The 27,304-nt window shown below is 37.5% G+C and overlaps 4 protein-coding genes across 6 annotated transcripts in view; 1 reads left to right on the forward strand and 3 right to left on the reverse strand.

The window, feature by feature from the left end:
- The window catches only part of LOC309475103 (uncharacterized protein), a 66,715-nt gene extending 58,517 nt beyond the window's left edge, over window positions 1-8,198 (reverse strand). Inside the window, exons 1-2 of the mRNA XM_082137720.1 lie at window positions 7,783-8,198; window positions 7,101-7,427 (exon numbers count right to left, since the gene is read on the reverse strand). Coding sequence (XP_081993846.1) covers window positions 7,101-7,427; window positions 7,783-7,831 — 376 coding nt within the window. The 5' untranslated portion in view covers window positions 7,832-8,198. The remainder of the gene's footprint in view (window positions 1-7,100; window positions 7,428-7,782) is intronic.
- Window positions 1-27,304, forward strand: part of LOC309475104 (CD48 antigen-like) — a 48,430-nt gene that overhangs the window by 5,856 nt on the left and 15,270 nt on the right. Inside the window, exon 1 of the mRNA XM_082137722.1 lies at window positions 23,377-23,625. Within this exon, the coding sequence (XP_081993848.1) occupies window positions 23,565-23,625 (61 nt within the window). The 5' untranslated portion in view covers window positions 23,377-23,564. Of the gene's footprint in view, window positions 23,626-27,304 lie in introns of the transcript that reaches the window.
- LOC309475110 (glutaminase liver isoform, mitochondrial-like) lies at window positions 9,916-12,058 on the reverse strand. Of its 3 annotated transcripts, XM_082137731.1 has the most exons (6): window positions 11,531-12,058; window positions 11,339-11,431; window positions 10,623-10,684; window positions 10,449-10,525; window positions 10,290-10,353; window positions 9,916-10,210 (listed from the first exon to the last, which is right to left on the reverse strand). In XM_082137731.1, the coding sequence occupies exons 2-6, from the start codon at window positions 11,390-11,392 to the stop codon at window positions 10,114-10,116; spliced, it is 354 nt and encodes a 117-aa protein (XP_081993857.1). In that variant the 5' UTR covers window positions 11,393-11,431; window positions 11,531-12,058; the 3' UTR covers window positions 9,916-10,113. The 3 variants fall into 3 exon arrangements, with proteins under 3 accessions (XP_081993857.1, XP_081993856.1, XP_081993855.1); XM_082137730.1 differs by having other exon boundaries at window positions 9,916-10,353; window positions 11,769-12,058; XM_082137729.1 differs by having other exon boundaries at window positions 9,916-10,353.
- Window positions 15,068-16,928, reverse strand: LOC309475109 (uncharacterized protein). Its single transcript, XM_082137728.1, has 3 exons — window positions 16,593-16,928; window positions 16,086-16,385; window positions 15,068-15,639 (listed from the first exon to the last, which is right to left on the reverse strand). The coding sequence occupies exons 1-3, from the start codon at window positions 16,807-16,809 to the stop codon at window positions 15,587-15,589; spliced, it is 570 nt and encodes a 189-aa protein (XP_081993854.1). The 5' UTR covers window positions 16,810-16,928; the 3' UTR covers window positions 15,068-15,586.

Raw genomic sequence — 27,304 nt, forward strand, 5'->3', positions numbered from 1 at the left:
CAACAAAATTTGACTGAAATGTTTCAAACATTGTGCCTCTGTGTCATCCACAAGCCGCTTAATCACTTAACCTGTGTTTCATATGTGTCTAACGCTCATCTTGACTTTTCTTTCTTTCCTCATTCTTTCTTTCTTTTATTTATTTATGTATTTATTGTCAGTGCTCATACGCTGTCAGTCTCAGAATACTGTTGTTCTGGTAGTGAATTAAAAAGCACTCATTTCCTCTCACTCTGCGCTAAATGACATGTACGTTTATCAACCTGTCTGGATCTTACGTGAAAAAAAAGTAGAGCGACAGCAGTCATGCCCAGCACAGCATAGATCAGTGAAGGAATCACACTCTCAGAATGAACATTTGACTCAACAGCTTCTGTGGAAAGAAAATACTAATATCAGCACATGAGGAGTCTTCATATTAAATGCATGCTGGTGAAAGTTCTTTGATAGAGAAGATGAAATATGTTCCTCGTACATTTTACAATAATACTGGAAAAAAGTAAACACTTATATCAACAGCAGGCAAACCTGAACAAAATTGAGTGATGTCCAGATGTGTGGTCTGGTTTCTGATGGGATTGTAGATCACACAGCTGTAAGTGTTTTTATCCTGATATTCCACCTCCAGAGGTAGAGAGAGACTGATGCTGAGATCAGACACACTAATGTTGGAGAATAAACTGTTTCCTTTGTACCAGGAGAGAGTCACATGACTCACATTCAACACTGAACACACCAGTGAACATCTGGACTCTGATGATGATGATGATGAATAGTCTCTGGTGATGACAGGACCAGGCAGAGGAGCTGGAGAACAAAAATAACATTAGTTAATCGTAAACGGCGATTTGATCTGTGATTAAACTAAAGGATATTGGATACTATTGTAAACTAATAGGCGGTGGACATGTTTTGCCTTAAAGGTAGGGTAGGACATTTTGGAGAGGCTAGCAATAGCAAGTTAGCTTTGAAAGCTTGAGAGCCCTTAAAGGGTTAGTTCATCCAAAAGTGAAAATTCTGTCATTAATTCCTCACCCTCATGTCGTTCCAAACCCGTTAGACTTTCATTCATCTCCGGAACACAAATGAAGATCTTTTTGATGAAATTTGAGAGCTTTGTGTCCCTGCATTGACAGCTACAAAACTGTCACTTTGACACTTCAAAAAATTCATAAAGAGATCGTAAAACTAATCTGTATGAACTGAGCGGTTTAGTCAAAATTTTCTGAAGAGACTCGATCACTTTATATGATGAAAACTGAATTTAGACTTTTATTCACATATAAGCATTGATCCGCGAACATAAACAGAAGATCAACCGAACCTGCTTGAAACGCGAGAACAAACCTCATTCTTGCTGAAGCTCAAACATGCTGAGTAACACGAGAATGAACCTCATTGCTTCTCGCACGTCAAGCAAACATGCTTGAGCTTCCGTTAACCACAACTTCTGCTGATTCATTTCGGCATTGACAGTGTTGAGAAGCAGGTAGGACATCCTATTATTGCATTTGAATACACTTTTTTTTATTCTGAAACCCTCCACAGAAGATAGGCTATGTAGATAGATATGTACATTATTATGACCGCCGCTAGCGTAGCTAGCCGGTCATATAGGGATTGTCAAAGTTTTTTTTTTTTTTTTTTCCGTCACCTTACTGAATTTTTCGTCAACGATACCAGGGACACCGAAACACCGGGAACATGAAATTTGGTGGGCATGTAGCCCCACTAGACTTCTAAGGAAAAATTTCGTTTGGTCCCCGGGGGCCACTCCCCCCCCGCGCTGGGCCCCCCCAAACCCCCAAAAATGCAGTTTTTCCTAAATAATTACCTGAACCGTGGCACCGAGGATGAAGAAATTTTTATGGTATGTTGGTCTACTAGACTTTTACGGAAAAATTTCGTTTGGTCCCTGGGGGCCACTTCCCCCCCCGCGCTGGGGCCCCTTTAAATTTTTCGTCAACGATACCAGGGACACCGAAACACCGGGGAACATGAAATTTGGTGGGCATGTAGCCCCACTAGACTTCTAAGGAAAAATTTCGTTTGGTCCTCGGGGGCCACTCCCCCCCCGCGCTGGGCCCCCCCAAACCCCCAAAAATGCAGTTTTTCCTAAATAACTACCTGAACCGTGGCACCGAGGATGAAGACATTTTTATGGTATGTTGGTCTACTAGACTTTTACGGAAAAATTTCGTTTGGTCCCCGGGGCCACTTCCCCCCCCGCGCTGGGGCCCCCGTAAATTTTTCGTCAACGATACCAGGGACACCGAAGCACCGGGGAACATGAAATTTGGTGGGCATGTAGCCCCACTAGACTTCTAAGGAAAAATTTCGTTTGGTCCTCGGGGGCCACTCCCCCCCCGCGCTGGGCCCCCCCAAACCCAAAAAATTCAGTTTTTCCTAAATAACTACCTGAACCGTGGCACCGAGGATGAAGACATTTTTATGGTATGTTGGTCTACTAGACTTTTACGGAAAAATTTCGTTTGGTCCCCGGGGCCACTTCCCCCCCCGCGCTGGGGCCCCCGTACATTTTTCGTCAACGATACCAGGGACACCGAAGCACCGGGGAACATGAAATTTGGTGGGCATGTAGCCCCACCAGACTTCTACGGAAAAATTTCGTTTGGTCCCCGGGGGCCACTCCCCCCCCGCGCTGGGCCCCCCCAAACCCAAAAAAATGCAGTTTTTCCTAAATAACTACCTGAACCGTGGCACCGAGGATGAAGAAATTTTTATGGTATGTTGGTCTACTAGACTTTTACGGAAAAATTTCGTTTGGTCCCCGGGGGCCACTCCCCCCTCCCCGCGCTGGGTCCCCCGTAAATTTTTCGTCAACGATACCAGGGACACCGAAGCACCGGGGAACATGAAATTTGGTGGGCATGTAGCCCCACTACACTTCTACGGAAAAATTTGTTTGGTCCCCGGGGGCCACTTCCCCCCCCTGCGCTGGGGCCCCCGTAAATTTTTCGTCAACGATACCAGGGACACCGAAACACCGGGGAACATGAAATTTGGTGGGCATGTAGCCCCACTAGACTTCTACGGAAAAATTTCGTTTGGTCCCCGGGGGCCACTCCCCCCCCCCCCCCCCCCCCCCCCCCCGCGCTGGGCCCCCCCAAACCCAAAAAAATGCAGTTTTTCCTAAATAACTACCTGAACCGTGGCACAGAGGATGAAGAAATTTTTATGGCACATCAACCTAGCCCATAATCACTCATTTGTGATTTGCGCCCCTCCCATAAAAAATGAAAATGCAATATTATTCTGCTTTAATCGCCCCTATCTTCAGTGGAGATGTTCAGAACTGCACCATATTTCATGTGTATGATTAACCCCTTAAACCCTAAGCGTCCCGCCGGCGGGACGCCACCCCATGAAAAATATTCATAATCAAATTACTAAGCAACCACTGAATGGAACAACACAAAATAGGTATCATTTTAAAGCTTAGAATCTCAGCTTTTTAATGCATCTAATTACTTCGATCAACTTCTAATGATTGCAGAGTTATTCCACTAAATACGAGTGTACCCGCCGCAGGCGCCACCTAGCTGCAAAATTAATAATCATAATTTTTTTTCAAAAATATTACCTGGATCAACTTAAAATAGATGTCATTTGAAAGCTTAGAGTCTGAAATTTACAATGAATGTAGCCAATTTGATAAACTCCAATGTAGTGCTGAGTTATTTGCTGATAAATAGAAAAAAAATGTTTTCATAATTTATAAACTACTTTTTTGTACCACATACTGCAATATGTCAAAAACATCATACAGCTCAGATAGTCCTGTGTCATATGTCATTTGAAAGGTCTCAATGAGTAGAATACAACAAGCATAATTGTTCCAGGGTTTTTAATAAACTTGAGCAAGGTTTTTGTAAAATAACCCCTTAAGAGACCCATGTGTAAACCATATATGGATGCTGCATTTTAGACACATTTCCGCTTGTAACTTCATGAAACATGCTCCAATTGTGGAAAATGACACATCATTATTTACAGCAGATGCTTACAATTAAAAAGAGTCCAAACTCAACATAATCCATCACTCAGAACTAAAGATATTCCTCATGGAGTTCTAAACCACAAAAAATCCACTGATTCACGTAGCCTAGCAAGGTAGCTTAGACTTGGCCTTTTTACTCGTATCTTCATGAAACATTCGCCGATCATGAAAAATTATACATCGTTATTTACAGCAGGAGCTCACGATTACAAAGAGCCCAAACTTAATATATTCCATCAATCAGATCTAAAGATATTTCCTCATGGCGTTCTAAAACAAAAAATACCTCAGACGCGCCTATCCTAGTATATACTCATGAAGCACTCGCGTTTGGTTTTCACTTATAACTTCACAAAGCATGCACAGATCGTAGAAAAATGCACATCATTATTTTCAGCAGACTCTCACGATTAAAAAGAGCCCAAACTCAGCAAAATCCATCACTCAGATCTAAAGATATTCCTCGTGGGAGTTGTAACACACGAACCACCACCGGCGCGCATAGATCGTTTATTATAGATGTAGCACTTGTCGCGTTTTAACTCATAACTCAATGAAGCATGCATCAATTGTGGAAAATGGCACATCATTATTTACAGCAGATTGTTAAGATTAAAAAGAGCCCAAACTCGCCATAATCCATCACTCAGATCTAAATATATTCCTTATGGCGTTCTAACACAAAAAATTCCACAGGCGGATCTATGAAGTAGCAATAGCAGTGATGCGATGTTGTTTTGATGTGACGTTTCAGCTCATAACTCAATGAAACATGCATGGATTGTGAAAAATCACACATCTTTATTGACAGCAGATTCTCACGATTACAAAGAGCCCAAACACAACATAATCCATTGCTTTGATCACGAGATATTCCTCACGAAGTGATGCATACTTGGCTAAAAAACAAGTCTCTCATCCTCCCGGGGTGCAAAGTGTTTTCCAGTTTTCCCGGAACCATCCGTGCTCGATTTCAAACGTGGAATAACACAAAATATGTATCATATTAAAGCTTAGAATCTCAGCTTTTTAATGCATCCAACCACTTCGATCAACTCTGAACGAGTGCTGACTAGTCTCTCTCAACCGTAGTGTACCGCCCGCAGACGCCCCACAGACGCCACCTAGCTGCGAAAATATTAATTATCATATTTTTCCAAAATATTGCCTTGATTCAAACAAAATTGGTGTCATTTGAAAGCTTAGAGTCTGAACTTTACAGTGAATGTAGCCAATTCGAAAAACTCCTAAGTACTGCTGAGTTATTTGTTGATAAATAGAATATTTTTTTTCATAATCTATAAAATAGTTTTTTGTACTATGTACTGCAATGTGTCAAAAACATCATACATCTCATGAAACATTCAAAAATCATTGAAAATTGCACTTAATTTTTTACAGCATATTAATACAATTCAAATGAGCCCAAAATGTACTTAATCTATTGCTTTTATGACAAGATTTTCTTCATGGTGAAACAATTTTAAAAATGCCCATGAGGGGGCGTCAAGGTCTCAACAAAAAGGCTATCTTGGTTCCAAATGCTATAACTTTTGATTGCTTTATCCAATCACCACAAAATTTTATCGAGATGCAGCTCATATGTAGAGGGACTTCCCCAAAAAAGAATTTTCCTTCTACCTTATTTCCTTCCTGAGTTATTCCATGTCAAATAAGAAAGATATGCATTATCATAATAAAAATTATATATATTTTTTGTCTTTTATCAGCAGTTTCTCGGCAGGAGAATGTCCAAATGTAATGTAATGTATATTTTCAAAAAATTTGAAAAGTGTTCTTTCAAACGATACCTACCTTTAGAATCTCCTTGCTATAGTTTTGAAGTTATGAGTCTTTAGTTTTGTGTATGTCACTAAGAAAACTCATTTTTTTATTGCCTTCCAAATGTGTGAGGACTTAACAAAAAGGCTCCCTTTGTTCCAAGTGCTATAACTTTGGATTACTTTATGCTATCATCATAAAATAACGATCCAGACGCAGACCACACATAGGGGAACATCACAAAAAAAGAATTATTTTGCCACCGTATTTCCTTCCTGAATTATTGCATTTCAAATAAGAAAGATATCTAAATTATTAAAAAATAATATTAATATTTTTGTCTTTTATCAGCATTTTCTCAGCATTAGATTGTCCAAAAGTAATAAAAATTTATATTTTCTAAAAATATAAAAAGTTTCCTAACAAATGATATCTACCTTTTGACTCTCCTCTCTATAGTTTTGAAGTTATGAGTCTTTACTTTTTTGTGTGTCACTCAGACAAAAAACTCCAAAAATGGCCTCAGTGTTTAAGGGGTTAACTTGACAACCTCTGGGGGTATCCTCTGCTAAGTTTTGTAGAATTTCATCCATGGGGGGGTATAAAATAAATTCATTTATGTGCACATTTAGTGACTGTACACTCATCGGCCTGTAGATGGTGCTGTTGAGCAAAGGGTTGCTGGTTTAGGATGATACTGTCACACACACACACATGCAGGAATACAAACAAACGCAAGCATGCACACACACTGACATCCACACGCACAGACACACACCCATACACACACATACAAATCCACATGCACAGACACACACACACACAAACACACACGCGCACGCATGTACGCACACATACATACACGCACAGACACACACACACACACACACAGACACACACATACACAAATACACACACATACACACACACACACACACACACACACACACACACAGACAGACATGCACATACTATTACTTTTTTTAGGTATATACATAAACACGCAATACAGCCAAATTACTCCACGTCATTTATTTTTGTGGAAAGCCAGTGCAGGCCTGAGCGGCGGTCATATTTTGTACCGCGATGCGGTACATCTAGTTTTTAAATTTTTTAGACCACTTCTATTATTGATTGTTATCAGGATGGGAAGGGAGTTTCAACCAGTATAACTAAAAGTACTAATGAAAAACAGTGCCTACCCTACCTTTAAATGTCATCATAAGTTTAATTTGATCATAGGTGGAAAGTCCGTCTGACATAGATGTACATTAATAATATGAAACACTTTACTCACCATAGACAGTAACATTGAATCTCTTGTATGAAGTTCCTCTGCTGATGACGGTTAGTTTATAAAGTCCAGTGTGTTCAGTTCTGATGTTTCTGATGGTAAGAGATCCAGTTTGACTGTCCATCTGGAGTGTTTTCTCAAATATCATATCAGTGTCATCGATATAGATGTTCTGTCTGTGGATTTCAGCAATACGAGTGTCATTGGGTCCAAACATCCACAGTATCTGATCATCTTTCTGTACTTCAGTAACATCAGTGTTTAGAGTGACAGAATCTCCCTCAGTCACTGATACCGACTTCACTGCATCTGTACCAGCGCCAAACACACCTGAAACACATTTAATTATATATTTGGCTGAACCCACAGATCTGGAAGTTAACCATTAAAAATGTAATATTGAGCATATTTGCAATTTAACAGTTTAGTGCATTGATATGACAGGATATGGTTTCTTTCAATGTCTGTTTCCACTGTTCATTGTTGGCCCATTAACTTCTCTATAATGATCTCATACGTTTTATTCAGTGATTTAATGTTAACCACTATGCAATAATATAAGGAATATATTACAAATCAGTAAAGTTATTGGAAAATCTGACAACTTCTAAAAAGATTAATAAATCTCACAAAAAACAAAACAATTTTTTTTTATCAAATAAATAAGTAGCAATACACATCTTACCTTCCACACAAATGAAGAGCAAGATTAAACAGCTCATGTATGCGAGCATCTTAGAAAAGTGACTTACTGTGGTTTCAGTTCACAAACAGAGCATGTGCTGAAGATTCAGCCAATGGCCGCTTATACTGTTAGAGGAAGTATCAGAGGTGACCAAAATGGTCTTCAGTTCCTTTCTTAAGTCCAAAACACATTGATTTTAGCATCTTCTTTGTTTAAATATTTAAATATAGTTCAATGTACCAATAGCCTACATGTTTACATGTCCATCTCATCAGGTTACTGATGCTCTTTTCAAACACCTCTTTCTCATGTTGTAAAAATACAATTCACAGTTTAGTCTTTTTTTTATTTTAAATTATTCCTAGGTTGCGAAAGAAATACCTACTATTTGAAACCACAGAGTGTTAAAAAGGCACCAGATGATTTTTTGTTGCTAAGCACAACAACATCAATGTTGGTATTTTGGGCTGAGGTTTATTCGTGAGATGTTTAGTGCGTGCAAAGGCCGAAGAACATCACCAGCTTTGTGGTTACAGCTGTCTCTTATACCTTCCGTTCACAAGACAGCTTTCCACTTCATGCAAACAGTGTTAGAGATAAGCTCTGTCTATAGTACTTACAGGATCCATTGATTTCTTTACTGTAATACTGAGGAGTTTGATTCATTTCAATGACATGAATATTTTGAGTTTGCTCATCAAAAAGATTTGTTCATTGACTCGTTCAATGTCACTTTCTGCAGTTCATATCGTTAAACCTGTAGATGGCAGTAAGTCAGAGCAATATAAATGGCTTTTTACCTGTTTTTTTTACTAGAGTATTAGAACTGCAAAAACTATTCGTTATATCCTCAAAATATAGTAAACATTCAGGCAAGTTTATATGCTTTTGTGTGACACCTCAGGTACACCTCACCGCACATCTCTGGAAGCATGTGAATCTGCAACTAGTTCAGGTTTAATTTACAGTTACATGTATAGGCTGCCTAATATCTGTTTAGATTGAATTAGGTCAATCATGGTGCACTAAAATACAGGCAGATTAACTTACATTTACATTTTTACATTTACATTTAGTCATTTAGCAGACGCTTTTATCCAAAGCGACTTACAAATTAGGACTAAATTAAGCGAGTCATCATGAAGAGGCAAAAGCAACAACAACGCAAGAAGTGCTCAAAATACGAAGTTCAGGTATTATTCAGAGTAGCATAAGCCTGATACGTGATGTTTCAAAGGGAAAGGAAGTTTTTTTAGTTTTTTTTTTCTATAAGGTTAAGTGCTCACGGAAGAGATTGGTTTTCAGCTGTCTTTTGAATGTTGTCAGGGATTCTGCATTCCGGATGAGGGTGGGGAGAGTGTTCCACCAGCATGGAACTGTGAATGAGAATGTTCTGGAAAGTGATTTTGTGGCTTTCTGTGATGGAACCACGAGACGTCGCTCGTTGACCGATCGTAGGTGTCTGGTAGGGATGTAGACTCGTAGGAGTGAGTGAAAGTAGGAGGGAGCTGAGCCTGTGATAGTTCTGTAAGCAAGCGTCGATTCCTTGAACTTGATGCGAGCAGCGAGAGGTAGCCAGTGTAGAGAGATGAACAGAGGAGTGACGTGGGCCCTCTTGGGCTCGTTGAAGACTTAACTATATGTGGTGTTGCCACCTAATGCCAGAGCATTGTAATGCAATTGCTAAGGTGTTCGAGTGGTTTGTAACATGTTTTTGTTCGGTCGCTAGGATGTTCTGGATAATTGCTGGGTTATAGAGTTGTTACTTGTATTTTACATAAAAGTTGTTGCGTTGCAAGTATTATAGCGAGTGGATTGATTTATTCTGAAATGTATACATTTAACATTTCAGGGAACATACTTGTTGGTTAATTTATTTGAAAAAAGTTGCTAAAACCATGACACATTTTTTTTTTTAAAACACTAAAGAAAGATGCTAATAAAAGATGTGAAGATGTGTAAATATGATAATCTGTATGGTTGCTTTTGTTTATTCACAAACACTGTACATTGTGCATTAGTACATTACCAAATTAAACCTATACTCCTATACTCTATGGGGCCACTGGAAGTTCAAGTACAAAACAATAGAGTTAGGCCTACTTTCTCTAGTGTGTAATGTTGCTGTTGAGTTCTTCTCTATATTAAACATGTATACAACACAAATTATGCAACAACAAAAAAAAACTTTGCTTTTTTTTTTTTATCTCTGTAAATAGACAATTTCCATAATGTGCCCTTGTTTTGTGCAATTTCTGATGACATGATTTTAGGCTATAGTTCACACCCTCCGGAGCTGAAGATTTGGATTGATGACTTCGGTCTTCTGCGTCAGCCTGAACTGCAGCTCTGCTCATATTCCTGCAGGATCTTCACCACATCATTGTGGCCGAACTGCATGGCGTCATCCCAAGGAATATTTCCCCACCTGAATTAGAGATATGAGGTTAATTATGACCAAATGGATGAAGATGAAGATAAACGTATAAAGAAACAGGGATCTGTACCGGTATTTAACAAAAGGGTTGACTTTGCAGGCCTGCGTCAGAAATATCACAACATCCACATGACCTTAAACAGAACAGACAAGCCACATTGATTTTATAATTTAATAAACTGTATTTGGCACTGAAAGATGCTTTAATGTTTACAGAAAATGATTCTACCTTCTGCAGCAGCGACGTGGAGAGGTGTGCGAGAGTCATAGTCCTTTAACTCCATATTCATGGATGACAGGGAAAACCTGATGGAGGAAAAGAGAGACTAGTACTGTAAGTAATCTACATATCAGTAGCACTCCTTGAGGCAAAGTTAAGACATTGTGAACTGAATAAAATGACCTTCTCAGAGCTGAGACATCTCCACTGTGGGCTGCAAACATCAGATTCACCACCGACTTGTTCTACAACACAGATTTGATGCGTTCATTAATGGAACTGGAAGATTGGAAAAACTGGAAGAACTGGAAAAGAGAGAGCTACTCTCTGAGAAAACAAAGGAAATTAACATTTGAACTCCCCTCGTGCACAATCGAGGCGAAAGTCTCACCTCAGAGTCATCCTAATCTACATCTCTTTCCTCATCCCCCCTCTCCTTCTCCCCCATGCGAAGATCACCAAAAACTCACCCAAGAATATATGGTTTGACTTTGATGTGAATGATTAACATGGAGTATTATAAATTGTTACATTTGATTATTCTAACTGACTTTGACATTATTTTCATTAAAGATTTAAAAAGAATAGTCAAACATTCGCTCACATTTAATGATGCACAGATATCATTAAAACCTTTTCATTTATGGAGTCAGATGAAATAACGAGAGAATACATATTCAAATGTATTGCATTTAATCAAAAAATGCTTTGCCTCGAGAAAAGACAGTAACACGTAAAGACCTTCCGCGCTGGTCGGATGCTGGACTTTAGGCCGATCGAGCGTGAGCTTACATAACTAATAAGCTGACTAAAAAATGTTTGTACATTTTTGGGTGTTTAATGTTGTAGTTTAGTTCATGTTGTTGGTGTGAAAGCTGTTTTTCAAGTGCTAGGGTTACTCTGTCATCACCAGACTGTCTGCGAGGGTCTTGCTTCTTCAAAAAGTGCCTCATATTGTCGTAGTTGTGGAAGTTGAACAAAGACACCAGTTCCTAAATACAGAAGAGTTACAAAATTAGTTATTTATACAAAATGTATGATCTGGAATTAAAAAGAGGAGGATAAACCAACAGGACGATGACAGAAAACACCTGACAGAAGTGGATTCCACGGACGCTTTACATTTACATTAGTTCATAATATAAACTATAATATAAGCTCAGACTTCATAAGAATCATGTGAACCTTATATTATCTCTTATGAAGTCTCATTTTCATAACTAAATACCGTTATCTCTAGCTATTAATAGTTTGACTTTGGTGGCCAACTAGCTCTCAGCATAATGTTATAATGAACAAATACGACCAAAAACAACTGTTCAGTCTTACCTGTGAAAGGTAGTTCCCTGAGATCTGGTTTAGATTGTACGACGGTTTGTAAAACCTCAAAATAGTCAGGCAGCTTTTCTTTAGTCCACTTATGAGAGTAACGGCAATTTGCCCGGAGAAATATGGCGGCGCCGTTGACGTACGATCCAGCGGCCAATGGGGCGTATATGTATTTATTATGTCTCTGGAAAAAATTATCTGCTAATGATCATGTGATAGAAAGCGACCAATAAAAAAGAAAAGGGGGAAAAAAGAAAGCAATCCTAGTCTGTTAATAATCATTATTATTAAAACATTACTCTTCCGTATTGAAAGTTCAAGAGGAGCATAATATAATCTAATAATGCCATAGGTTTTTATTTTAAAAATTTTTATCATGCCAAAGTTTTTGGGTCATCGGTCTGACGTTTTGTTTTCATGATAGTAACATATGGAGAATAGGCTGTTCTTTTTCCTTTTCTTTTTTTGAATGCAAATTATGTTTACAGGCGCATCCTTCTGATCAGCTCATAAAAACACATTTTCCCACTTATCACAATTTTTTTAGTTTCTTACAAGTGACTTTTAGTTAACATTATATAATATATTGAAAATAAAGAAAACGATACTGTGTTGACTCACATTATGATCGCTTAAAGGGGTGGTTGAGTATGATTTCACTTTTCTAACTTTAGTTAGTGTGTAATGCTGCTGTTTGAGCATAAACAACATCTGCAAAGTTGCAATACTCAAAGTTCAAAGCAAAGGAAGATATTTGCTTTTAAAGAAAAGGACTACAACAAATGGCTGGTTGGGACTACATGCCATCACTGATGGCATCACTTAGTGACATCACTAACCCTAGAATTTACATAAACCCCGCCCCCGGGAACACGCAGTCCATGTTGAGAAGAGGAAAAGTTGTTGTATAAGAGTACATTTGTGAGTCAGCTCAAACTTTAGCATCCATCTTTTCACATGCAATAGAAAGTCACTCTGTGTGCATCTCACAACAGTTCATATATGAGCAATTTATAGATTTATCATGACAGAATATCCTAATTGAAGATAGTTAACTCCACATCAGCAACATAAATTCATCAACTAACCATTCAGAGTCCTGTTGCATTCTACATGTTGTCACTTCTTCTTGAGTCTCTCTATCTTTGTCTGACTCCGGTTTAACATTAAAGGCAGAACAGTTTCTGTCATTTTAGTGTGTCTGGGTGAGGTAATAGCAGCTGCTAACACACACGAACTCTTGAAACCCCGCCCTCTGCAGCAGCTCATTTGCACTTAAAGGGCCAGGCACAAAATGGTGCGTTTTTGCAAACCCTCAAAAAGTGACAACTTTAACTTGCTATATAAAAATATCTGTGGGGTATTTTGCGCTAAAACTTCATACACACATTCTGGGGACATCAGAGATATATTTTACATCTTGTGAAAAGGGCATTTTACCACCCCTTTAAGCAGAGATAGACTGAGAGAATTTTTTTTAAATCCACCGCTTGGTGTCCCTTATGTGCTGTTACTGAACTCTTCAAGATAAACGAAGCTTTTGAAACTTTGAATCAATTGAACCAATAGGCTCTATGCCAGGGGGCCAATGTTTCGGAAAAAACTGAAGCTTCCCCGGGCGCCGCCATTGATTAGCAGACCCCCACCTGCTGTTAGCATTCCAATGACTCCCATTCATTTTGGCATCACTTTGACAGCGAATAACTTTACATCTGAGGCATTTAAAGACTCCATTTGTCCATTATTTATTTCTAAAGAAACACGAAAATGTATAAAAGGCTCCATTACCTTGTATCTTACGTCATTGCCCCATAGAAGCAGTTTTTGTAAAAATAGGCTAACGATTGCGTCATAACCACGCAACTCTCTGTCACACAGTAGAGAAATTACCGTATGGACAGGAGGAGAAGCTCACGGGCAATCGGGGGGACGTGGAGGCAAAATGACAAAATAATTAATCAGAATACTTAGCAAAAGTTGGTCTTGCTCCTAGCTCATGGACACCTCCTACTCACACTCTCCGTCTCTGCAAGTTTCGGAAGGGAATGATTCAGATTTCTCTTGGCACAGCTACTAGAAGACAGACGGGTTGCTCACGTCACATCTACGTCGTCAAGCTCAGTTTGAGTCTGCGCAGTACGCTCAGCCATCAGGAAGTGAGAGCTTCTAATTGACTTCACTTTTCTCCGTTGAATCCAATGGGGTCGCTGTGTCCAGTTTATATACTGTCTATGCTCTATGCACGATCGCTTCCGCGTTTTGTCTCAGCCCGCCCAGTTACATCCGGTGCTGCGTCGGAAGCCGTTTTTGCATTCGGTCGAGATAATGGCAAATTACACTCGCTGTTTACAAGAACTTCCAGCAGTTAACGTGAATGATGTTAACAATACTGGGAGGCAGTTAGCTGTCACACCTAAGAGTAAGAAAGAGAAGGGCTTTAAATTATATATTTCGAGCTACATCGACAACTTTGAGGGTGAGTATTCTCTATCATGCGAAATCCGACTAGCGAATCGGTTTCTAAAATCGTTGTCTCCGTGAAAATTTATTTTATGAAAGTTTTGCCTCCACGTCCCCCCGAATCACTGGTTCAAATGATTTGCAAACGTTTCGAAACTTTACAAAGCATTGGCGTTTCGAAAGCGCAAATTTAATAGGCTAGTTGTTAAAGGCATTTTTGTAACGTGACTCACATTCAAAACTGAACACAACAGCACACATTTAGACACGGATTCTCTTGATGAAGAAGAAGAACATTGTGAAGAGTCTCTGCTGAAGGCAGCAATAGGCAGACAAAAACATGAGGAAAACTAATGGCCTTGTTGATTTAGGACAACCTATTGTTGATAATACATTTCTAAAGATAGTTGATCATTTAAGTTCAATGAATGTACAAATATATATTTAACAAGTAATAACAACGTGTGCATGTGTGAATAATTATTACTGGGCAATAATGTTTCTGACCTTTGAATGGAGTCAGAAAATGAACACAAATTCTTCACAGCGATCAAGATGGCGGCATTATATCCGCTTTGAGGCGAGTAGAATCAGCGGACAATAAAAGTTTGGACAATGATATTTGTGGATAAAAGAATAACAGTTTTGTCAAATGATTAATTAGTGAAGCAAATACAAAAAGCATACGGATGAGTGAATGACGAGTGTAACGTCATTCTAAGTTTAGCATCTGCACGTGGCTTCATCATAAGTGTAATTGAGAGTATACTGCAAGATAACAAACAAGTTAAAGATAGATATGGACCTTGCTTGGAAGAAAGTCAAGTGCGTGAAGCTTGTTTGTGGTTACACAAGTTCCTTCGCCCTGTTTCAGTCATCTAGAAATACTTTTACACCTCCACAAATCAAGAAAATAATTAAACCAAGGGTGATGCATAAACATCTGATATGAAGCAGACACTAGCTGAAACATAATGCAATAATCAAAAGGCAATCAAACATGATATAAATGATAATGGAAATTAAAAATTATAAGCACACTAAATTACGAGGGTCTTAAATGCTTAATAAAATAACAATACTTGTTTTGTATTTTCCAATTCATTTAATATCTTTTAATTTAGTTAATATATTAAAAATCTTTTAAAAATATTTCAATCAGCATAAACAGTAACATTAAATCTCTTGTATGAAGTTCCTCTGCTGCTGATGATCTGTAGTTTATAAAGTCCAGTGTGTTCAGATCTGATGTTTCTGATGGTCAGAGATCCAGTTTGACTCTCCATCTGGAGACTGTTTTTGAATTTCACATTACTGTTATGAATATTAATGATCTGAGTGATGATCAGTGACTGGTGTCAGATCTGAAGACGGTAGATGATCTGTGTGTATTCTGACATGCTTTCCTGATCTACAAACACACACACAGAGATTTTCAGTGTTTTTAACATTAATATATGATATTTCATCGGATGACATTTCACACTGATATATTTTCTATTCTATAATAAGCATAATTTTCACTTTAGAACTATTAAAAATGTTCAACATTCAATTTAGGCTCTAAGTTGTAAAACTAATTTGCATAAAAATAGTGTTTTTTGTCTTGTAAGTTAGTAATATAGTGATACTTGCCCTCTGGTTTTTCTCAGTTGCATTTCTTCCAGCAACAGTGAAACACACACGCAGAAATGAACAGCAGAAGCGCAAAAACTACTGTTATAATGAATATCAAATGAGATGAAGTAGGTTCTGTAATAAAGAAAGAGAAAATGGTAAATCCTTTCAGTCGGACTTCATACAATATGAACTGCACATTTATAATGAAAATATTTGGAAATGTTGCTGCTGCCGTACCTACACATGTGTGACAGAGTCGACTGATATCCAGATGTGTGGTCTGGTTGCTGATGGGATTGTAGATCACACAGCTGTAAGTGTTGTTATCCTGATATTCCACCTCCAGAGGTAGAGAGAGACTGATGCTGAGATCAGACACACTGATGCTGGACAATAAACTGATTCCTTTGTACCAGGAGAGAGTCACATCACTCACATTCAACACTGAACACACCAGTGAACATCTGGACTCTGATGATCCAGATGATGATGAACAGTCTGAAGAGTCTCTGGTGATGACAGGATTGGCAAGAGGAGCTGGAAAACAAAAATAATATTAGTTAACCATAAATGTCAATAAGCATTAATGTAAATGATCTGTACTTAAACTAATGAATACTAATGCAAACTATGAGGCAGTGGACACGTTTTGTTTTAACTGTCTTCAGTAAAGTTTAATGTGATCAGATGGTAAGTCTGTGTACAGATGTACATTAATAATATGAAACACTTCAATTTACTCACCATAGACAGTAACATTGAATCTCTTGTATGAAGTTCCTCTGCTGATGAGAATCTGTAGTTTATAAAGTCCAGTGTGTTCAGTTCTGATGTTTCTGATGGTCAGAGATCCAGTTTGATTGTCCATCTGGAGTATTTTCTCAAATATCATATCAGTGTCATCTATATAGATGTTTTGTCTGTGGATTTCAGCAATACGAGTGTCTTTAGGTCCAGACATCCACAGTATATAATCATCTTTCTGTACTTTAATATCAGTGTTTAGAGTGACCGAATCTCCCTCAATCACTGATACCGACTTCACTGCATCTGTACCAGCGCCAAACACACCTGAAACACATTTAATTATATATTTGGCTGAACCCACAGATCTGGAAGTTAACCATTAAAAATGTAATACTGAGCATATTTGCAATTTACAGTTTTTCTCGATTGTTTACACACATTTTCTGGTACTTGAGACACAATGACCACAACATGTAACTCATTCACCATCCCCCTGAACCAATCCTGCTAAACTACAAGCACAATTCCTGCTTTACACTCAAATTACAGTTCTAAAACACACTTTTTTTAAAACACTACACACAATTCTCTGCTTTTGGCACAATTTTCATGCAGAAAATCTATTGTTTTCACAAGGAACACACTGCCATATGCACACTGACTCATCACATGGGTGTCACACAGTTTTACAATTAGCAATCAGAGCTTTAGCATAAAAGGGCAACAGGTGAGCTCTTCAATGGTGCAATGGATGCCAACATTGGATTTTTTTACTGTAACTGTATACAGTAAATTATTCTGTTGTTTTGTATGTAGACCACTGTATGTACAACTTTGTGTTGGTTGGGATGTACACTGTGTACATTGTTTTTGTGGGAAAAATTAAATATATTTGTTACCATGTATTTGTGTGTTCTGAGTATAAAAACAATATTCTCAAATATTTTACAACACACTTATGTATGTACTGTCTGTAGTAAGTGTAACACTGAACAAAAAAAAAAGGCCTAAGTCATTTTGATGAATGGAGAAGAAGTATTTTAGCATCTTCTTGGTTGTTTAAATATAGTTTAAACATACATAGTACAACATGTTTACATGTCATCAGGTTACTGTTACTTTTTTAAATATCTTTTTCTCATGTTCTAAAAATACAATTCACAGTTTAGTCTGAGAGATTAATATATATATTTAAGCATAATTATTCATGTTGTGAAAGAAATGCCTAATATTTGACACCCCCCAAAAAAAGAGATAAAAATGGCATCAGATGTATTTGTGCTGCTAACACAACAACATCATTGGCATTGTGGACAGAAGAAGATTTGTGAGAGGTTTGTAAGTGTGTGCAAAGGCAAAATAACATCACCAGCATCGCAGTTAGCTCATATCTTCCGTCCACAAGACCACTTTCCACTTCATGCAAACAATGTTAGAGACCTCTAAGCTCTGTCTATAGTAGGCCTACTTAAATATGATCAACATATGTCTTTACTTTAGTACTGACTGTTTTTATTTATTTGATTTTATTCATTTCAATGACACAAATCTTTGAGTCTGTTCATTAAAAAAAAAAGATAAGTTCACTGATTTGTTTAGTGTCACTTTCTGCAGGTTATATCGTTACACCAGTAGATGGCAGTAAGTCAGTGCAATGGCTTTTTACCAGTTTCTTTGCCAGGTTGTTGAAAAGATAGAGCTCAAATATAGTAAACATTTCAGGTAAGTGTATAAGCTTTTTGTTTTGACACGTCTCTGGAAGCCGGAAGTTCTGTCTAATCTCTGAGGTAGAAGCATGTGAATCTGCTGTCGTGCAAGTTTCTTTTACAGTTACACGTATACAGGCTACCTAATATCTGTCTTTAAAATCCAGCAGATTAACTATTTGTGGTGTTGCCACCTAATGCCAGCACCCTGTTCTCGCAAGAGCACAAGTTAAATTTGCTCAGCGAGTTACTCTGGTGTCGAGTAATGATGCTCATTAAATATGCCCCTCTATCTGAGCTGCACCAATCACATCGGGTTATCTGATATAGGCGGGCAAGAGGCGAAATGACGACAGCGCTGCGAAATTGAAGACATTAGTAAACATTGCAAGATGGCTATGGATGAACACCATTTGTTTGAAACAGCTTTGGCCGCTACAATGAAAGATTTAGACTTTTTCTCCAAAAGAGGAACAGAAGACGATGCTCCAATCGTTCCTTTGCAAGAAGGGCGTTTTTGCTGTTTTGCCGACCGGATACAGTAAGAGTCTAATCTACCAGTTAGCTCCGCTGGTAGCTAAGCGATAACTTGTTGTGATTGGTCATAGTGTTATCCAATTGCGTGCAGTGAGATTTTCAAATGCATGCTTGGTGCCGCCCCTCGAGCTGAGCGATTTTCATTAGTCAATGCCAGACCATTAATCTTTTAGATTTAGGTCTGGATTTCCAGGCTATAATGCCAGGGCATTGCTATGAAATTGCTAAAGTGCTTGAGTGGTTTTCAACAAGTTTTTGTTCGGTCGCTAGGATGTTCTGGGTAATTGCTGGGTTGTAGAGTTGTTACTTTTATGTAACATAATTTGCTAGTTGTTGCGTTGCAAGTATTATAGCGAGTGGATTCATTTATTCTGAAATGTATAATTTTAACATTTCAGGGTACTTGGTTAATTTATTTGAAAATAGTTGCAAAAATCACAACACACATTTAAAAAAATTATAAAATAAATAAAGACACTACAAAATGAGAGGAAATTATTCGAAGATACATGTAAAGATACGTAAAGATGATAATCTGTATGTTTGGTTTTGTTTATTCAAAAACACTGTACATTGTGTATTACATTTCCACATTAAACATGTATACAATACAAATTATGTAAAAAAAAAAAAAAAATACAAATTAAAAAGGTAAAAGGGTTTTTTATCTCTGTAAATAGACTATTTCCATAATGTGCCCTTATGTTGTGCAATTTCGGATGACATTATCTATATAGTCCTTAAAGGGTTAGTTCACCCAAAAATGAAAATTATTCCATAATTTACTCACCCTCAAGCCATCTTAGGTGTATATGACTTTCCTTCTTTCAGCCAAACACAATCTGAGTTATATTAAAAAAATATCCTGACTCTTCAAAGCTTTATAATTGGAATTAATAGTACCTTAGATTTTGAAGCCCAGAAAAAAAGTCTGAAAGTTTGCAGACTTTCTCTCAGATCTACTGGTCAATGTCGATAAAGCATTAATTGTTGGAGATTTTAACATGCACGTAGATAACACAAATGATGCGTTAGGGGCTGCGTTTACAGATTTATTAAATTCCTTTGGGGTCAAGAAAAAACGTCACTGGTCCCACTCATCGTCTTAATCATACACTAGATTTAATTATATCACATGGAACCAATCCAACCGATATAGATATTATACCGCAAAGTGATGATGTCACTGATCATTACATGGTAACTTGCATACTACGTACTGCTGAAATTTGTCATGTTGCGCCACGTTATCGACCAGGCAAGAACAATCCTTCCAACCACTATAGATAGATTCTTAAATAGCTTACCTGATCTATCTCAGCTGCTCAGTGAACCCAAACAAACAAATGAACTAGAGGAAATGACTAGCACTATGAGCACCATTTTCTCTGGTGCATTAGACATTGTTGCACCAATTAGATTAAAAAAGGTTAGAGAGAAAACTAAAGCACCATGGTATAACAGTGCTACGCATGTTACAGTGTAGTAGTAATGATTTTATGAATTTCTTCTCTGAGAAAATAGAAAGCATCAGAAACACAATTGTAAATGTACAATCTTTAATGGTGTCTTATGATTCAGCCTCAATTATCACCCCTCAAGAACAACTACGCCGCTTTACAACTATAGGACAGGAAGAGCTAAATAAACTTATCATTGCATCTAAACCAACAACATGTTTATTAGATCCAATATCCACTAAACTACTGAAAGAAGTGTTACCTGTAGTTTAAGAGCCTCTTCTCAGTATTATTAACTCGTCTTTATCTTTAGGTCATGTTCCAAGAATATTCAAGTTGGCAGTTATAAAACCTCTCATTAAGAAACCACAATTAGATCATAATAACCTAGCAAATTACAGACCCATTTCAAATCTACCATTTATGTCTAAAATACTAGAAAAAGTTGTGTCTGCTCAATTGTGCTCTTTGTTGCAAGAAAATGATATCTGTGAAAAATTTCAGTCAGGATTCAGACCGCATCATAGCACTGAAACTGCGCTCGTTAAAATTACAAATGATTTACTTTTAGCTTCTGACCAAGGCTGTATCTCAATACAAGTTTTACTTGATCTTAGCGCTGCGTTCGACACTATAGATCACAAAATACTCTTAGATCGACTACAAAACTACACTGGTGTTCATGGACAGGCATTAAGCTGGTTTAGATTGTACTTATCAGACCGCATTTTGTCTGTTTAAATGGGGAAAAATCGAAGATAATATCAGTAAACTATGGAGTGCTGCAAGGATCTGTGTTAGGCCCTCTGCTATTCTCAATATATATGCTGCCACTTGGTAATATTAAAAGAAAACATGGAATTAATTTCCACTGTTATGCAGATGACACTCAATTATATATTTCATCACGACCAGATGAAAACACTAAATTATCTAAATTGACAGAGTGTGTTAAAGATATAAAATACTGGATGACGTGTAATTTTCTGCTATTAAATTCAGATAAAACGGAGGTATTACTTATTGGTCCAAAAAACTGCCCACAAAACCTCTTACAATACAACTTTAATTTAGAAGGATGTCCTGTTACTTTATCCACTACAGTAAAAGACCTGGGTGTTATACTAGACCACAACTTGTCTTTCGAAAATCATATTTCATATGTTACAAGAACAGCCTTTTTCCACCTTAGAAACATTGCTAAGCTACGTAACATGCTATCTGTTTCTGATGCAGAAAAGTTAGTTCATGCATTCATGACCTCGAGACTAGATTAACTGGTTGTCCTGCTTCCTCAATAAACAAGCTACAGTTAGTCCAAAATGCAGCTGCTAGAGTTCTTACTAGGTCAAGAAAATATGATCATATAACACCAATTCTATCTCTACACTGGTTACCTATTATGGCATTAATTTGTACGCATTTCTGTCAGTGCGTGACTACAGCTCGTTAAAAAACAACGTTTTTTGATTGGTCCATTTCATACAATCCGCCTTTATCTAGCAAACATTTTTCAAGTTTATGTTCCATTCGTTTGTGGATGCTGTTGAAAACAACTAGAGACGTGCGTTTGTGTGTGTCTTTTGAAAAGTTTCCCCGGAAATACTTCCCTATTTAATGCAAAATTTAGGCTACCTTACAAATGACATTATCAGCATAACAATTTGAGTAAATATAGCCGTGTAAAATGTAAGGGATGATGTCAAACAAATTCACAAACTGTTGGGGACAATGTCAGGTAATAGCCTAATATTAATACAATGAAAACATTTTTTTAAATATAAATGAAATCCCTAGATTATTTATGACATTTTATATACTGTATATTCATATAGAATAGAATAGAATAGAATGAGGCATTTATATAGCGCTTTCATATGTACTACTGTACACCCAAAGCGCTTTACAATCATATCAGGGGATCTCTCCTCAACCACCACCAGTGTGCAGCATCCACTTGGATGATGCGACGGCAGCCACAGTACAACGGCGCCAGTGCGCTCACCACACACCAGCTATAAGTGGAGAGAGGAGAGAGAGTGATAGCGCCAATTCAATGTAAGGGGATTATCAGGAGGCCATGATTGGTAAGGGCCAATGGGTGGAAATGTGGCCAGGACACCGGGGTTACACCCTTACTCTTTACGAGAAGTGCCATGGGATTTTTAATGACCACAGAGAGTCAGGACCTCGGTTTTAAGTCTCATCCGAAGGACGTATAGCATTGAATGCTCTACAAATAATTATTATAAGTTGATAACAAACAATATAGCTTTGCTATTAATTAACCTATTACTTTGCATGAAAAATAGAGTTATGCCGTTTTTTTCCTTCTAAATATTTTGAAATTGAGTGTAGGCTATGGCCTATAGTTAAACGTATGATCTCTGGTGTTGTTTTGAGTGTTTTAGACAATTATGAAAAGCAACTATAATGAATAAACATTTATTTGACTTGACTGAGGCGTGCCGGGTTATTAGTCATGTGAACCCCTCTTTAATTTTAGTAATTGTCATTTTTATTGATGAGAATGTTTATTTTAGCTAATAGAATTATATAAAAATCTACACAAAGTGGAATGTCATTTCGTATAGGAAATTACATGACGGATAAAAACAGACAAAAAGAGAGAAGTTTTTAAACTTAACTAACTCTGTCAGAGTGATGGATATCCTAATAGTTATAGCTATAGCAACTTCTGCATATCTATCATGTTACAGTGCTTAGTGTAAACTTATGGATTACATTAATACTATAATGGATTATAATAGCACTAATTTGGGCAGTGTCGTTGGAGATAAAATAGGCTACAAAATGCATATAGGCCTATTGCAAATCTTTGAAGCTGCCAGTAGAGAAAAAAATGTATGGGCCATAATATAAAAGCTTTAATGTTTAAATTAATCCACTATAGCCATTATTATGGAATATGTCATACAGATTTTATAAAATAATATAATATGTGGACAATGTAATAGGTAATCACGCCCGTGCGTGTTTAAACTTTCATGACGCATTCTTGGACTTTTAGGGAACGCCAGCTTTCCTTTGAAAAAAGGCAGTGGCAACACTGGTTTTTCATGTTCAGTGGTTCACACACACCGTCGATCTGTAAATCCAGATCAGCATTAACGATTTGAGAAAAGCGGACATAGCCTAATCGTTTAGCTCGTTATGGATTAGATTCGAATTTTAGTGATATTTTTTCTTTTTTTTGATCAGTCAGTTGACGTCGTCATGGGGAGTTTAACTATCTGCTCGGCGAAATGTTGAGGAATGCTGTTGGCAGAATAGCTTGCTTCTATCTGTTCCTGCAAGGATTGAAAGGTATTGTTTGTAGGCATAATTGTAACCGACATGTATCCAATTTCCAAAGGTGTGAAGTATAGTTCGAATTACGGGGGGTTTGGGGGGTATTGGTGGTGGTGGGGGGGGGGGGGGGGGGGGTACGTTCAGACTGTGTTCTTTGCAATGGTTCTTTGATATCACTTCACTAGCTGTCAAAACGTGCGAACAGCTGTTGTGCCGAATTTCGACCCCCTGCCAACCGGCAGGTGCCAGAGAAAGTTATAATAATAGAAGAAATAGCAAAGAAATAATATTTTTGGGGGTATAGGCTATACTCATTTAGCGCTCTTAACAATATGGATTGTTTCAAAGCAGCTTTACAGTGATAATAAGAAATTACAGTATCTTGTCTTGCAAACAGAGATTGGCTTTACAGCAGCTCTAGATTAAAGTTATTGTTCAGCTAAAGTTAGTTTTGATTGATTCACTTCCGTTGCAAAGATTATTAGTTATTAAGTATGGGCCCGCGAAAATGCTGACGTCGGGCATATGCGCATCACATCCCAGCTGGCATTCGACTGACCTTAAACGTTTAAATGTGTTGAAATAATGTCAGTTTATGAAAAAACATTAATTCAACGTCAAAACAACGTTGAACACCAAATGGTTGAAATGGTGTTGTTAACTCACTATGGATTCAACATAGAAATATAAATAAAATTTGAGTTGTACGTCAAATCAACATTATTTTTACAACCATGACAAAATCCAACGGTTATCCAACACTGACACCTGACGTTGATTCAACGCTGACTCTACGTTAAAATGCCAGCTGGGATGTTCAGGCCATAGGTATGCGCATTTGAATATGTGCGCAAGCGTGTAGTCCTTTTTTACAAACCAACCCTCAACAAACTAATTTGACTGGCCTTTGTTGTATTTTTATCCCGCTGTAACCTATAAATAATTCTAAAACATACCCATAATCTGCTGCAATCAAATATTGCCCTTTAGATTAAGGATGTAAGATGTCGATTAAGGGTCCTCGGCGGTGCCTTCAACCAGTTCAATCTTCAATCCGAATGCACTGGGCGTTTGCCAATATTAATATTTCATTACAAAAATCATGAAATATAAATAGGGAAAAATTACTCTTAAGCGGGTTGCACACCGGACGCGCCGCGTCACGTCTAGGACAACTCGGGGTATCGCACACCGGACGCGCACTTTCTCAGTTTATGGCCAGCAATATTGTTGTTTAAGGACATTATGAAATTAAGATAATGCCTGTACTATGTTATGATTGTACTGTACAATTAAATGCAATCGTTGCTAAGTCTGCAGTCTGAATTCACTTTACCTCAGAGCGTCCGTTAACGGAATGAATTTAGAATATCACCTGAAATTCCGATAACATCAGCCATTTTCATTCAAGCAGCTGATTTCTGTGAATGAATGTAAAACTAAATGTATATTGCAGCACAGGGTGAAGTCAGTTTATACATTCGACGATTTGAGACAAATAAATGTTGCCTACATTTAATGTAAAACTAAGTAGGCCTAAATGGCGCTCTGTGGCGCGGCAGGATTTTGAACAAGGTCCTGAGCCGTAGCTGGGCGCCGCGGACAGAGCCGAATGGCGCCGCCGGTGTGTGTACACTCATAGAGAATAACGTGTTCGAATTTTAAAGACCGACCTGGGTCGCACACCTGCGCGTCCGGTGTGCGACCCAGACTTGTTTAAAAAAAAGGTTTACGAATCATCACAACATGATTTAGTTCAGGTTCAAAATAATACTTTGAATAATGCTACTAAAATTTGGACTTATTAACATAAGTGATTTATTATCCTAGTTCTTATTACTGTAACATAAGCTTGCAGAAGCACATTCAAAATATCTATTTTCTTTTCACACCTATTTTATGCTGCACATACACCAAAGCTTTATTTGGTAAGTTTGACTATCGCAGCCCTTTTGACCTTTCTCTAGTTTCGCACATTTTCTAGGTCTAAGGCGAACGATGTTTACAGTTCCCTTTATGTGGTCCTAACAACCTAAACATATTGAGTCCACATACACCCACACACATAACACTTCTAACAATGACCCTTAAGTTAGCAAGTCAAGCTCAAATTATGCTTTAGTAATTTGAGCTTGTCCTGCAAATTCAACACATCCTCATTTGAGCAATTTATTTCATTTTCAACCATAAAACTGTTTAAAATGTGTATTATTTTCCTATTTAATCGTTCCACTTGACTGATAATTTTTATTACAATTACATTTACATTTAGCAAGAAGTGCTCAAAATATGAAGTTCAGGCATTGTTCAGAGTAGCATAAGCCCGATAATGGAGGATTAAGGAAAAGGAAATAATATATATATATATATTTTTTTAAATTTTTTATGAGGTTAAGTGCTCACGGAAGAGATGGGTTGTCAGGGATTCTGCATTCCGGATGAGGGTGGGGAGAGCATTCCACCAGCATTATTAACTGGCGTGCGTGATGAATCAGTCCATTCCTACTAGGGAGTTGAGCCAGGGGCGTAATTTGTGGGGGGGTTGGGGATATTTAATCCCAATATTTGGGGATATTTAATCCCCCCCCCCCCCAATATTTAAATCTATGCATTACAACCCCCCCCAATATTTATACCATGATCACATGAAAAATATGCAGAATAATTTTTCAACCCCCCCAATGTTCAAACCAAATCTACGCCCTTGAGTTGAGCTATGGTCATACTTCCTGGTTCTGGTAAGAACTATACTTGCTGTGTTTTGGACCAGCTGTAGTTTGTTTATCATGGTGTGTGATACTGAATTCACAAATTGTTTTTGAATTCTTTGCACAGTTCTGAACATTGATATTTTATGTGCAACAATAGCATGCTCAGGCTCAGCCGCCTTACACCAAATTTTAAATCTTTTTTTTTTTTAAAGGTGATGAGTACTGAGAATAACTCTTTCATCTTCCCATCTCTGTACTAGTCTTTCTGTGTTGTTTTGATGCAGTAAAAAAAAAAAAAAAATGAATGATCGATATTTTTCAGTTTTTCTGACAAACAACAAAAGTTAATGTAAATTGCAGTATGTTCAAATTTTTTCAAAAAAGATTATTATAGTGTAAAGTGTTTATAATAAGGGGGTAGAATCTGCAGCTCAGTACTCACTACGCATGAGTACTTTTAAATAAGCTAATTTTTTACTCTTACTCAAGTAGTTTTTTGGACAAGTACTTTTTACTCTACTCACACTACATTTTTTGGAATGTAGCCTAATGGTACTTTTACTTGAGTAGGTTTTTTTTTTCAGTACTCGTCCCACCACCGCCAATTTCTTGTTTAATAAGAGTATAAACGCTTTGCTTTTCTGCTTTATGAACAGTCTTAAATTACCTTAACATAGCCATTTAAGCTTTTAGAGGTTTAATGGATTTAAAAAGTTAATAACTGTATTTTATTGACAAAATATTTTAGTTTGTCTTGTTTTTGTTTTTTTTATTGGATCAGATAGAGTTTTAATCTATCATATGGTCATGTTACAATGTTCCCCTCACATGTTACAACATGACCCAGTGTTAGATTTGTGGTTTCTATGTGCCTCATTCCAGTCCTTCAGAATTAGCAGTTGAATGAGCAACGACCCAGCGCTGAGGGAGAAAGGCATCTCTCAACTTTATTCTTCCTTTGTTTGAGAAGATATAGTACGAAT

The sequence above is a fragment of the Leuciscus leuciscus genome (genome assembly GCF_965113295.1).
Source record: "Leuciscus leuciscus genome assembly, chromosome: 15".
Lineage (NCBI taxonomy): Eukaryota > Metazoa > Chordata > Actinopteri > Cypriniformes > Leuciscidae > Leuciscus > Leuciscus leuciscus.